This window comes from Antrostomus carolinensis, unplaced genomic scaffold (assembly GCF_000700745.2).
Source record: "Antrostomus carolinensis isolate BGI_N321 unplaced genomic scaffold, ASM70074v2 scaffold16825, whole genome shotgun sequence".
Lineage (NCBI taxonomy): Eukaryota > Metazoa > Chordata > Aves > Caprimulgiformes > Caprimulgidae > Antrostomus > Antrostomus carolinensis.
Window position 1 is genome coordinate 36,984 of NW_010314432.1, and position 13,007 is coordinate 49,990.

The window sequence follows — 13,007 nt, forward strand, 5'->3', positions numbered from 1 at the left end:
GGAGCAGAGGAAGGAGAAAGATGGAGAAAAGACAGCTAGTGAAAAACCTAGCAAGTCTGAAAAAACTGACAAAAAGGAAGCACCTCAAGTGCCACTGCCTCCAGCTGAGCCAGAGACATCCGCCTCCAGCAGCACTCCTCTGGTTAAGAAGATAACCCAGGACACTGCTCCGACACCAGCAAGCCAGGAGAGCAGTCAAACCGAGACTGCAGCTAAAGCTCCAGTTCAGCCACCGACACCTCCAGTCCAGCCACAGCTACTGACTGCCCAGCCTGCTGCTCCACAGCTTCCCCCTGCAATACAGCAGCAGCTGCCTGCGCAACCAGCAGCACAGCAGCAGCCACACGTTCAGCAGCCAGCTACTGTAGTGAAAGAAGAAAAGCAGACTGAGAAGGTTGTTAGCAAGGAGGTTGTCGAGAAACCACGCTTAGAAACCAGACCAGTAAAAAGAGAGCCTGGCTTGCCACCTAGGACATACTGGAAAGAAGCTAGGGATAGAGACTGGTTCCCAGAGCAGGGATACAGAGGCAGAGGTCGTGGGGAGTATTATTCTAGAGGTCGTAGCTACAGGGGTTCTTATGGAGGACGTGGTCGGGGCAGTAGAGTCCATAATAGAGAGTACCCACACTACAGAGATCCTAAGCCTAGATCAGACCACGTGCCTTCGGGACCTGTTAGGCAAAGAGAAGAGAGTGAAACTCGTAGTGAGAGTTCTGACTTCGAAGTAATCCCAAAACGGCGGCGACAGCATGGTTCAGAGACGGATTCTGACAGTGAAGTTCATGAAAGCGCAAGTGACACGCTGCTTTCAGACAAAGACAGCCTGATCAAAGGCAAGCACCCAAAAAGAGAAGAAAGAGCTGATGGCAAGAAGCCTACCAAGTCCCTGTCATTCAAACCTGAAAACAGTATCAGAGTAGACAACAGATCCCTAGAAAAAACATACATAAGAGATGATGAGAACAAACCCAAACCAGGGTTTCTTCCTAAAGGAGAGCCTTCTAGACGAGGCAGAGGGGGAATGTATAGACGTGGTGGCAGAGATCCTGGTGGGCGTCCTCCACGTCCATCTACAATAAGGAGACCAGCCTACAGAGACAATCAGTGGAACCCTAGGCAAACAGAGATCATTAAACCAGAAGATGGGGAGCCTCCAAGAAGAAATGAACATTATGGTCCTATACCAGTTGATAAAAGACCTCCAAAATTTGAGAGAAAGTTTGATCCAAATAGAGAGAGGCCACGAAGACAAAGACCTGCTCGACCTCCAAGGCAAGATAAACCACCACGTTTTAGACGCCTAAAAGAAAGAGAGGCCGCATCAAAGATAAACGAGGCTGTAACTAGCTCGTCAACAAGTGCCACAGTTACTACTGCAGCTAGCGAGCCCTCCAACACTGCTTTGGATGTGTCAGGAAGTAAGACACCAGACTTGTCCAACCAGAATTCTTCAGACCAGGCAAATGAAGAGTGGGAAACAGCCTCAGAAAGCAGCGACTTCAATGAGAGGCGGGAGAGGGATGAGAAGAAAACAGCAGATGTAGCGGCACAGGTGGCTGCAAAGGCAGGAGAAAATGCTGGAGCTCCAAAAAGGGAAATAGCCAAGAGAAGTTTCTCTAGTCAGCGGCCTGGAATAGACCGTCAGAACCGGCGTGGCAACAATGGGCCAGCTAAGCCAGGGAGGAACTTCTCAGGGCCTAGGAGTGAAAGGCGGAGTGGTCCTCCACCCAGAAGTGGAAAAAGAGGGTGAGTACCAGTTTCTGTTAGGAAGCACACATGGTCATGGTCTTCTGTTGTCCTCTTGTGGTTCAAAATCATAAATAATTGGCAAACACATGCACCTGTGGCTGTGTACTTTGTATTTTTTCTGTTTGTATACAGTCACTTGGAACATGGAGCTGAGAGCAGAGTCTTCTTGTATGCACAGTGTTAAAAATGTCTGATAAAAAAAATGCAGTGCTGTTTGAGTCGAGCTATGTTTCTCAAGATTTAAGTGCAGGCTGAAATGTGGGCAGTTGTGCAGTTAATACCTAAATTACTGCATTGCATTTTAGATCAGTCACCAGACATAGACAAGCATGTTGAGAAATGTTTGCCATTGAGAGTAAGCTTTGTTTCTCTACATGCTAAATTGGATTGAAACTTGATAATCAATGTTGCTATTTGCCCACTGTTTTGTAGCCACAATGCACAGTAGTCTGGTAAGTGGGAAGCAAGACAAGACGTTTCTTCATTGGATACCTATCCTGCACTCACTCTTGTGCTTGTAGGTTACTGTATTCTAAGTTCAGTTTTTGTCTGGGCTTAAAAACTTGTTTTCAATACTTTAGCCTCTGAGTTAAGACTGTTAAGAATTCTTCTGACTAGTCACTTGAGGTGATATCGAAGCAAAAATTGGGTATTCCAGGTTCCACAGGAAAATCAGAATGCTGCAAATCTGATTCTTAGGGCTTCCCATAGCATTTGGCAAGTGAGCTTGTGGAGCAAGTATATTGTATCTTTATATTTGCTCACATTGCATGCTCTAAGCTTGCTTTGTTAGGTTTCATTTTTTCTTTTGTTTATTTCCATGGAAGGCTTTACTGCAGTTGCAGCATACTGCATACTTGTTGAGTTTTGGTACCTCTAACTACATAGACCAAGCCAGAGGTGACCTTAAAATTATGCTTTTCTTTTTTTCTCTCTCTTTTTTTTTTTCTTTTTTTTTTTGTGATTCCTTTTGGCAACTGGGCATTTGATATGTCCCCAAAACAGCTTTTGCTGTTAAACTTCTCATTGAGGACCTGAAAATAAAAGTTGGGAGCCTGTTAAGAAGTAGCACAGTAGATACCTACAGCCCTGTAATGGGATCTGCATTGGATTGTTAGCTCCTTCATGAGTTGTTCTCTGTGACTGGTCATTAATCTTCTCAATTATCTTCTAATATAGGCCATTTGAAGAGCAGACAGCAACTGTGCCTGGTGTTGATCCCACCAACAGCAACTCTTTACATCAGGAAGATGGAGGTGCTGCTGCTGCAGGACAAAAGAGCACCAAGGATGCAAGTGGCAAAAAGAGAGAAGAACCTAAGGCTGGTCCGAAGAAGCCCAAGGAAAAAGCAGATGCCTTATCTCAATTTGATCTTAATAATTACGCAAGTATGTGTTGATAATTTGCTAACAAGAATTTGTAATCCTGCTAGCTTTGTTGCATATAGAGATAGATGTTTGAAAACTTAGAGAGGTGTTTTTTTAAAACACCAGAATAATTGTGTATTTGAGTATTGCTACCTTTGTCATACCTAATCAACAATGTGTGTGCCTCGAAAAAGTGGCGAATCTCATTGTGTGTTCTTATGTATAGATAAGAATAGTTTTGTTCTATCATGTAGTCTTAACTCTGTCATTCAGACCATTTTCTGCCACAGTCTAGTGTAATTTGTTTAACTTTCGTAAGCAAAGGCAGTGGATATCACTGATAAGCTTACAACTAATATCCAGGAAAGTTGTTAATGATTGTGTTTTATTTATTAATTGGAGGTTCTGGTACAGGAACCTCCAGTTTTCCAGTTCTTAAAGATTTAACTCACTTTTCAAGCTCAACAGCAAAGCAGTTGGCAAGCAGAAGCTTACCTGTAATCAGGACTGCCATCTGTGTCTGTGGGGAAATAGCTTCCACTCTGAAGCAGATTTTGGCTCGGTGCACTGCACCTAAAGCTGTCAAAACAGCAGCGTCTATACCTTTCCTTTTTCTGTAGGTGTTGTGATCATTGATGATCACCCTGAAGTGACAGTAGTTGAAGACTCCCAATCTAACTTGAATGATGATGGTTTCACAGAAGTGGTGTCTAAGAAGCAACAGAAACGCTTGCAAGATGAAGAGCGCAGAAAGAAGGAAGAACAAACAGTGCAGGTACAAGACCAGCATTTATAGTGGGAAAGAGCTTCTTGCAGTACTGGGAATGTTGTGAAGTGTGCAGAACCTTCCTTCCAAATAAGCTTTATTTAAACCTTATAAATATAACTAGATAGTTGTATTAAATTGTTCAGAATTAGTAAATTACATTAATTTTTACTTAATCATCTCAGGATTCTATAGTTCCTGATTGGACAGTCAGGCGGGTGGAACTGGCAGACTGAAAACACCGATTTTCACTCTGTGGTCAAGATTTATACTATTGCTTGTATATCAGCTGATTCCAAGAGGAAAATGGATGAGAAATTTTTGTTCCCGTAGTTAAATACCCCTAAAAAAATAAACTTCTTTAAGACAGGGTTAATTAGTTTGCTTTTTGCTGCTATGCAATGTACAATTGGTGTACATACAGACTGTCAGCTGTAAGAATAAAATTGGCTTCTGCTTACAGGTTTGGACCAAAAAAGGATCGAGTGAAAAAGGCCGAGGTCAGAATTCCAAGCTCCCACCTAGATTTGCCAAAAAGCAGCAGCAACAGGCAGCAGCTGCAGCTGCGCAGCAGGCACAGGCTCAGGCACAAGCTCAGGCACAGCCTCCATGTCCAACGCAGACTCCAGGTCAGCCACAGGTCTCTGTTCAGACACAAAACCAGGCTGCAGGAGGGACAGCCAGCACGGAATACACAGTGTCGGCCAAAGTCCTGCAAAACACCCAGGCTCACAATGGTCTGGGAGCTGAATTATGGGAAAACAAGGTGCCTCCTACAGCAGTTTTAAATGACATCTCCAAAAAATGTAAGTGGTGTCTTTTGGCGTTGGGGCAGGGGCAGGCATTGTAGTTAGAGAACGCTGATTGCCAGCTCTCTCTGTTGATGTCTCACTTCTGCCTGCAAATATCTTTTGTAGAGGGAATAGAAGGCAGCATTCCCAAGTGCAGCATTGTAACCTTTTAATACCTCTGAAATAAATTTTTGCAGTATGATATTACTCAGTATTTTATGTTGTTGTCATGTTCTTTATTCACTATGAATGAGCAGCCGTTGCTCCCTTCAGGAATCTGTGTTTTGTCGGGCTTGGTCATGCTTCCAAACATCATGATTGCTCCACTTGAAAGCAGCTAAATAAGTAGCATATTGTTAGGTTAACAATTAATCTATGAATAGGTTAACAATTTCTTAACCAAAGCTTATTTACTCAAGACATCTATAATTTAATTCTCAGTCAATTGATAACTTCAGTTGAATGCATTTAGCAACATTGGGGGGGGGGTTTTAACTCTCTTTTCTTAATTGTCAGTGGGACCCATTAGCCCACCTCAGCCGCCTTCGGTCAGTGCTTGGAACAAGCCTTTGACATCTTTTGGTTCAGCTACATCTCCAGAGGTAAGAAAGAAGAGAGGAAGACTAGCTGTATGTGAAGCTTACCCCAGTTATATCTCATTAGGATTGGGTACAGATTATCCATTTACTCAGGTATGCATGTACTTAAACAAGTAAGTGTAGAATTCCATGAAGTCAGGAGATAGTACAGGAACACAGGATACAGGCTAGTGCTTTTATGACTGCAGCATGGAAAAACTGTTCTCTCAATTAAAAACTCAGCTGTTCAGATTGTACTGATAGCTGTTATGCAGTGCAGTTTTTTTAAGTAAATAATATTGCCTAGTTTGCATGTGAACACTTGTGTACAGTTCAGTAATGTAGAAAGAAACAGGATGTCCCCAAGGAACTAAATGGTTTTTGTGTCCCTTCTTAAATCAGAGATACAAAAAGCAGTCAGTTCTTTCTAACTGTATTATCTCTACTTATCACATGGAATTTGTATAGCCCTAAATTTTACGTTTAAAGTCCTGTGGTTTTGTTTTCTTGGGCTTTTTTAGTTTTTACTTTATTGTTTTGGTCTGTGAGAATGTGACATAACTCTCTTAAGAGACCATTTTAACTGCTTAAGGAGATCTGGAAACCTTTTTCAATTTCTTACTGTTCCTCTTGAATTGAACATGAATTTTTGAACTTTCAGGAGAACATTGTGAACTTAAATCTTTGATATTATACTGTCCCTCTCCCCTTTCTCTACCAGTTCATCATCTTGATCTTGTTTACATATTTCTTCACTGCCTTTTTTTGCTTATTCTTGGAACCTGAGGAGGAGGAAGTGTGTGTTCATATATTGTTTACTCTTGCAAATCTGTTGCAGTCACAAATAGTGCTTTTGCTGCCAGAAGGCCAACGTACTTTTAGTGGTTTTTCAGCTGAGCATATGTTGTGCTCTTTTCTGAACCAGTGGCATTCTACTGATCTAGAAATCTTTTAAAATGCATTAAACATTTACCTTTTAACTAGGGGACAAAGCCTGGGCAAGAAGGTGGAGTCGATCTTGGTATAGAAACTATTCAGTTTGGAGCCCCAGCTTCCAGTGGCAGTGACAATGAAGTTGGCCCCGTACTTTCTGAGAAGTCCACTGACAAGTTACCAGAACCAAAAGAGCAAAGACAGAAACAGCCTCGGGCTGGACCCATCAAAGCACAAAAGGTAAAAGGTCTTGTCTTTAGTACAAACTTTTAAAAAATTTAAGCCAAAAAGAGGTCACAAATAACGGAATAGAATACTCATTCAGTTAGGAATAGACCTATTAAAAGTGCATTCCCCTTTTGTGTATTTCCCCAAAAAATCGCCAAGTTGGTTCTTGGAGAGAAGATGGGGAATTCAGCTCAAGAACTGTAAGTAAACAGCATCCTAGCACAGCAGAGTTTGTCCATTGGTTCTGTGTTTGGGAGAAGGGATGTGGCTAGAGCAGGGGTGGGATTATGGATTTGCAGTAGCTTTGTTGGGAGGCTGTGGATGTAGTAGTGTTTTGGTTTTCTAGTTTTAAGGGTTTTGGTTTTCTCTTGAGCTTACTTCACTCAGGCTTTGAGAGCTGTTTTGAAGCAGGCGTTCTGTTTCTGCCCTGGCTATATCTCCAGTTTCAGCAGTTCTTCCTGCCACCATGCCTGCCTTGACCCCCTCTAAATCATGCAGTGGTGCCCTGCTTCATTTTGTAGCCACATTACCAAGATGAGTTTCAGGAAAATAAATGTTTTGAGGAAAGGGAGGAGTGTTACATCTGCTGATCTGACATCTCAAATTCAAATGCACAGTTGTGTGGGCAATTAATTTTTTTGCAGCTAATCTAGGAAGACTGGATAGGTAATCAAACTTACTTCAATTTTTAAAAAAATGTGTATTGCTTGTCTTGCAGAGATTTAGGGGCTCTATTCAATCAACATCATCTTGTATTTCCATTTTTACCACTCTTAAGGAGTAATACTTTCTCCTCCTGTCACTTAAATTACACTTCCCGAACTTTCATGTTAACTTTCAACGTACTTGTTATTTCTGCCTCCAGTGCATACTTACCTGTGCATTGCTAGCTCTCAGCACCAGCTTCTCACTCCCAGAAAGAGATGATTATAGCAGATAAACTTGGCTGGTAATTTACAGAACCAGCTGTTTCAGTCCCTCTTGATGTCTGAGACTTGGCAGTGGTCCTGATGTCATTAAAGCCCTATTGTCCTTGTAGAAGACCAAGTGTTTGTTTGTGTTGGTTGTGTTTGGATTTTTTTGTCCAAAAAAAGCCGAAATCTGAAAGTGCAGTCACACGTAGAATGAATTTAACTTCTGCAACATGAGGCACTCAGTGGGTATGCTGCAGTTAATGGGTTTTTTTTGCAAAATGCATACAGTGGAGAAATATGCAGTAGTTAATACTGCTGGTAAATTGTAGTAACCCAGCACATTCAGAATCCACGTCTCGAGTATACTAGCAGTGTGCCTAAAACTGCCCCCATGAAATCACTTAAAGATACTGAACTCCAAAGTTAAATATATAGAGTCTACTTTACACTGTGTAGAAAGTTTATTTTTTCTGCTTAGTTAAAACTATCAAGACTCCTGTAGATTTCATTGAAAGACAATGTGTGACTAAATGGTAAATTAATTGGAGATGAACATTTTTGTGCACTCCTCTGAATGAGAGGGCTGTAATCCTTTATTGTCTGGATGACAAAAAAAAATAGACACAAAAACCCAATTCCTACACACCCACCACCCCCACGGTGATGGTGTTTGCTATGAAGCCTAAATACAAACATATGTGCAGGATTGGAGGTTAGTATTGTTGAACTAATGTTCGATGGCAATGTAAGAGGACCATGTTTGAAACAAAGCAATTTACTTTTCCAGCTGTGACCTTAAAGCATCTGGAGGAATTTCTACCTCTGTAAACTGTTAGAGCAAAAAATATTTGGGGTGAGATGGGTCTGATGTTCCTCTGCTGCACTGCAGAGCTCAGGCATCTGTTTCTGCTGTTGTTTTCTTCCTTCCCTCTGAAAGCTGGTCTCTGCTGGCCTCCAGAGAGAACCAGATACCTTTGGGAAACTCCACCCTCCCCAAAGCCATTGTATTGTAAAGAGTCTTCATCTGCTCCTGAAACAGCTGGTTTGTATTTATAGAGACAATAGCAGCAGCTTCTGTCTTTCCACTATCAAAGCTTAAGAAATATGATTTTAAGGACTGCATTTAAGGAATTTTTGTGCTCCTCTGTAGTGAAATGGGCTGAGTAGTCTTGGACAGAAAGGACATGGTTATTTAAACAGCAGAGCATTCAGGTTCCCCGAGGCCCTTCATTCTGTTTTAATTCAGTTGCACAAAAAGAAACTACTGAATTGCAGCAGTTATTCCAACCATGGTGTCTGCAATATAAGGCAGCACTGCACATAGGTGGTTATTTTTTTCCTGGATATCCCCTTAGTGCTCAGTTCCTAGGGAAAAATGCTGCCAGCATCCATATGTTGAGATATTTTCACATGAAGGTAGTCTTCTGTTCTAGTTTCCTGGGACCCTGTAAAATCCTGATTCTCTGAAAATTAAAATAACCTGTGTGTATGCAAAGTCCTGTGGCTTCTATACTTTCTTGTGCTTTTCTTGTAAGGAGAGTCAAGCCAGCTTTCTTCTGTAGGTTTCAATTAGATATTATTTTAGTGGAACTCTACCACTTCACATAAGACATGTATTGCTTGAAAACAATGGTTTAGGTTCCTAATGTTCACAATGAATGCATTTAATGTACATATTGCTAACTTAGTCTCAAATTCTTTATCTGTTAGAAAATGCTTACCCTTCAGGAAAGCTTTGTTAGATATAAACAAAATTACTTTAAGCATGTTAGAATTCTGTTTTTGTGGGATAGGACATAGAGGGAAGAGATAACTGACAAGTTAACACTAACTTAGCTTCCAGACTTGAGTCCAGTAGAAAACAAAGAGTATAAACCTGGTCCTATCGGGAAAGAGCGTTCTTTAAAGAACAGGAAGGTGAAGGATGCCCAACAGGGAGAGCCTGAGGGACAGGAGAAGCCGTCTCCCACCTCTGTCAGAAGTCCAGAGCCTGTCACCACAAAGGAAACCAAAGCAGCAAGTGAACTGAGCACGGAAATAGGAACGATGATATCTGTGTCTGCTCCAGAGTTTGGAACAAACACAAAGGTAAGAAGAACATTGACAAATTACTGAGCACTACTTGTGAAATATGATTACAATGATTAATTGACACCTGGTTACTTGCTGGTGGTAGTTACCTGGACAGCAGAGCCCTCTGAGTAGCAGATATGAAACATGTTGATACTGCTTGAATTAAACCGTTCTCCAGAAGTGGTACAGAGACACACTGTTTGTCATACCACTGTACACAGATCAGCCTGGAAGGTTCTAAACATTTTGCTGCCTTATGAATGTGAAAACTCTGTCCTGAGCCTTGGTGTGGAGCCTGGTATAGGCAGATTCTGTAAACTTGGATATATGTGATATATGCAAGATGAGTGCTTGACTTTGAGCAGAGAACTGGAGTGGTGTGTGTGATCATTGACTAAGTGCATGGATGACCTGAAGGTGTGAATTAAGTGCTGTTCTGTGAAAAAAGAAATCTCTGAACTAGGAATATGCTAAAGCATTGGATAGGGCTCATTCAGTTTACCTAAAGAATCTGTATGTGTCAGCTCCTGTTGGCTTGGATATTGTCAAGATAGCGCTTGCAGACTCCTTCAGGATGTTTAGTACTCATCATAGTTGTCTGCGTGGAACTCCCCTGACTTCTCTGTAACTGCTCAGCAGTGAGATGGTGACTTGCTGTTGGGATTCATTGTTCTACAGCTCACTTCTTAGCTGTGGTGCATTGATAGCACTGGCTGAAAAACATCCACAGATGCGCTCTCCCTTTTGCATAAGACCTGTGTGGGGACTGCCCTCACTATGGCAGCATTGTGTCTTGAGCAAGAACTATGGTTCTTTTCTCCTGAATGTAAAGAAACTGTGCAGTTTGAGTAGCTCCTAGTTGATAGTTATACTTGCTTTGGTAAAGGAAAAGTGCTTCTTGTATGTTTGTAAAGCAGTTTCATGAGTTTAGAATCAAGTTTGTTGCATGCTGTCTCAATCTGCCTTTTCCTAGTCTTAAGCAGAAATTTTCTGATGCCATTTAGGAAAACCAATCCTCTGCAAAAGTTACATTAATAATTGAAGAAGCTGAAATGCAGATCACTCACAATTTATCTTTGTCACCCGCAGCTGGAAAAAGGAAAAGAAAAAACAAAAAAAACCCAAAAAACCATCATTTGGCAGTTTTTTGCCAAGGTGTCATGCAAGCAGAAGATGCTATCTTAGTGAAGTCTTGTTACAGAGCCAAGTGTTAAGGAAGATACTTGTGTCCAACATTGTAGCTGCAAACTTGATTTTTTTTTTTTGGAGTGGAATGGCAAATACGTAAGAAAATTCAGTGCTGGGATTTCTCATCCTTCCTGGCAGTTCCCATCTTGTAAGTAGATGTGAATAGTTTATGTTGATACCAAACTACCCTTCTTGTATGCAGAATCAGAAGTGTAGAGCCATAAACACCAGCTTGCTCAACTCTTTGGTAAGAAGGCTGTTTGTATGTGGTTTCTCACTGTCTGTCAAGCTCCTGTGACCAGAGCTCAAGAGGAGAGAAGGAGACTCTTCTTCTAAGCCACCTACAGAATAGGAAACATCTTTAGCAAGATACATCAATACCCAGACTAACTCAGTGTTGAGTAGTTCTGCTTAAATCAGCATAATTTCTTCTCTGCAACTGTATTTTTAAAGTACGAGATCTTCAGAAGGGAAATCTGGATTTTGTACTTTTCTGGCCTTAGTTAAATGTGGCTTGCCAAGTTTCTTTGAACCACCACAGTATTAGAGCACCAAGCTTCTTGTGTTCTGGAGGGAAGACCAGAGTGAAAGGAAACATTCCAGTTTGTACTGGATATGAAAATTCCCAGTAGTTTCCTCATTAAGCAGTTGCTAATAGAAGCATTTAACAATAGGCCTAAATATTCCTGTATCAACAGTTCCAGGTTGCTTTTGAATTCCTTTGTCATGAGCAGTTCCTGGGATGTCAGTAAGTTTTCTAGGAAAGGGGTAGTTGTATTTTATTTTAATTCTCTGGAAGTTGAACTAACAACCTGCAGATTTATTGGAGAAGATGAGTTTCATTTAGATTTTGCAGGAATAAACCAGTGTTGGTACTTGTTAAAGTGGCTTTTAAAATGGCTTTGAATACTGATTTGTATTGAAACTGCTTTCCTCTTGTCTTTGTACTCTTTCCACTGCTCATTAGTGAGGGAAGAAGTGATACCATCTTTAATCTGTTGTTTGAATGTCAGGTGTTGAAGTTTCAGCAAACCTGACTCTTTTGACACTCTTTAACATCCTTCTCAGACTATTCCTCAGCTTCCAGGAAGGCACACTTTTAAGTGTATTTGATGAGTTAAATGTTTGTAAAAGTCAAGCCAGCTGTCCTCCTTCAGAAGCAGAATCTCTGTAAGAGTACCTCATCCATTCTAAAACAAACATCTTAAGAGCATGTGCATTTAATCATACAAGACTGTTTTATCTGAGAAGCTGTATAAATATAAATCAACTCATACTGGTGAGATGTTTAAATTTGGAACAGGAGCGTGATGCTCTGAAGCAATTGCAGCTGTTTCTCTTGGGTTGTGCGGTATTTTTGGAGTAAAGGTGATCTGATGGTCTAAGTGTCTGAATCGGGTAAGACACTGTCATGGTTTTTGCTAGGATAGGGTTAATTTTCTTCTTAGTAGGTCCAAAGCACTGTGGTTTGGTTTCAGTGAGGATTGTTATGAGAACAATGTTGATAACTACAAGGACTCTGTGCTTGGGCAGTTTCCAAGAAGAAAGGACTGGAAGGGGGGAGTGGAGAAGAAAAGTAGTAGTAGGTAAAACCCAGAACTGACAGTTGAATATGCCAGTGAGATATTCCATAGCATATTATGTCATGTTTAGTATATTAAGTAGGGCTGACTGGAAAGTGGGGGGGGGCTGCAAGTGGCTGTGTCTTGTTTGGCTGCCAGCTCAGTTAAACTATCACAGACACCTACCCCTTGCCTTTCCCCAGCCTACCATCCCTAAAGTTTTGAAGCTTTCAAATTACAGGAATGATGAACACCTGGCTGTGGACAGGGCAGTTAAATGTTTGCAGAGGCAGTTGATAACAGCTGTGTGTTACAGAGATGATATCTGAAAGGACACAGGCTGTACTTGAGAATAAATTTTCAATATCTGACAAACTCTCTGGTTTGGATGATTTTATGTAAATCAGGAACAATTCAAGTAACTAATAATCCCATATGTACCCTGATCATTTATAGCGAGGTCAGGTCTGAGGTCTGCCCTGTCCTTTTGTTCATAAAGTCACTTCAGGTTTTGTGATCCGTTTTAGGGCAAAGTAGGTAGTTATAAAAAGTTTGCCTGTTCTTTTTCTTTGGGTATAAGTAACTTGTAGATAACTCAAAAAAAAAAAAAGCATTTACAACTTTTTGCTTTTGCTGTTGTTACTGATACTAGTTTATAATAATCAGTTGGTTTCTTCAGTAAAACTGTTGTACAGGAGAATCACTTTAATTAAATTTTAAAAGCTTATGGTGATAAGCCATATCTAACAGAGATTCCTAGACAGTGTACCAGTAAATGGAGGATGATGGTTAGCCTACAGTTTATGGAGTGGTGTTCTGATGGATAAAGCATTTTTATCTGGGTGTTCAGCGTGTAAA

At 41.0% G+C, this 13,007-nt stretch overlaps 1 protein-coding gene across 1 annotated transcript in view; it reads left to right on the forward strand.

Annotated features, from left to right (window-relative positions):
* Nucleotides 1–13,007, forward strand: part of PRRC2C (proline rich coiled-coil 2C) — a 54,749-nt gene that overhangs the window by 19,440 nt on the left and 22,302 nt on the right. The window contains exons 15-21 of the mRNA XM_010167653.1: nucleotides 1–1,746; nucleotides 2,929–3,137; nucleotides 3,737–3,891; nucleotides 4,346–4,688; nucleotides 5,190–5,275; nucleotides 6,236–6,424; nucleotides 9,163–9,414. The exon at nucleotides 1–1,746 is cut by the window's left edge and continues 618 nt beyond it. Coding sequence (XP_010165955.1) covers nucleotides 1–1,746; nucleotides 2,929–3,137; nucleotides 3,737–3,891; nucleotides 4,346–4,688; nucleotides 5,190–5,275; nucleotides 6,236–6,424; nucleotides 9,163–9,414 — 2,980 coding nt within the window. The remainder of the gene's footprint in view (nucleotides 1,747–2,928; nucleotides 3,138–3,736; nucleotides 3,892–4,345; nucleotides 4,689–5,189; nucleotides 5,276–6,235; nucleotides 6,425–9,162; nucleotides 9,415–13,007) is intronic.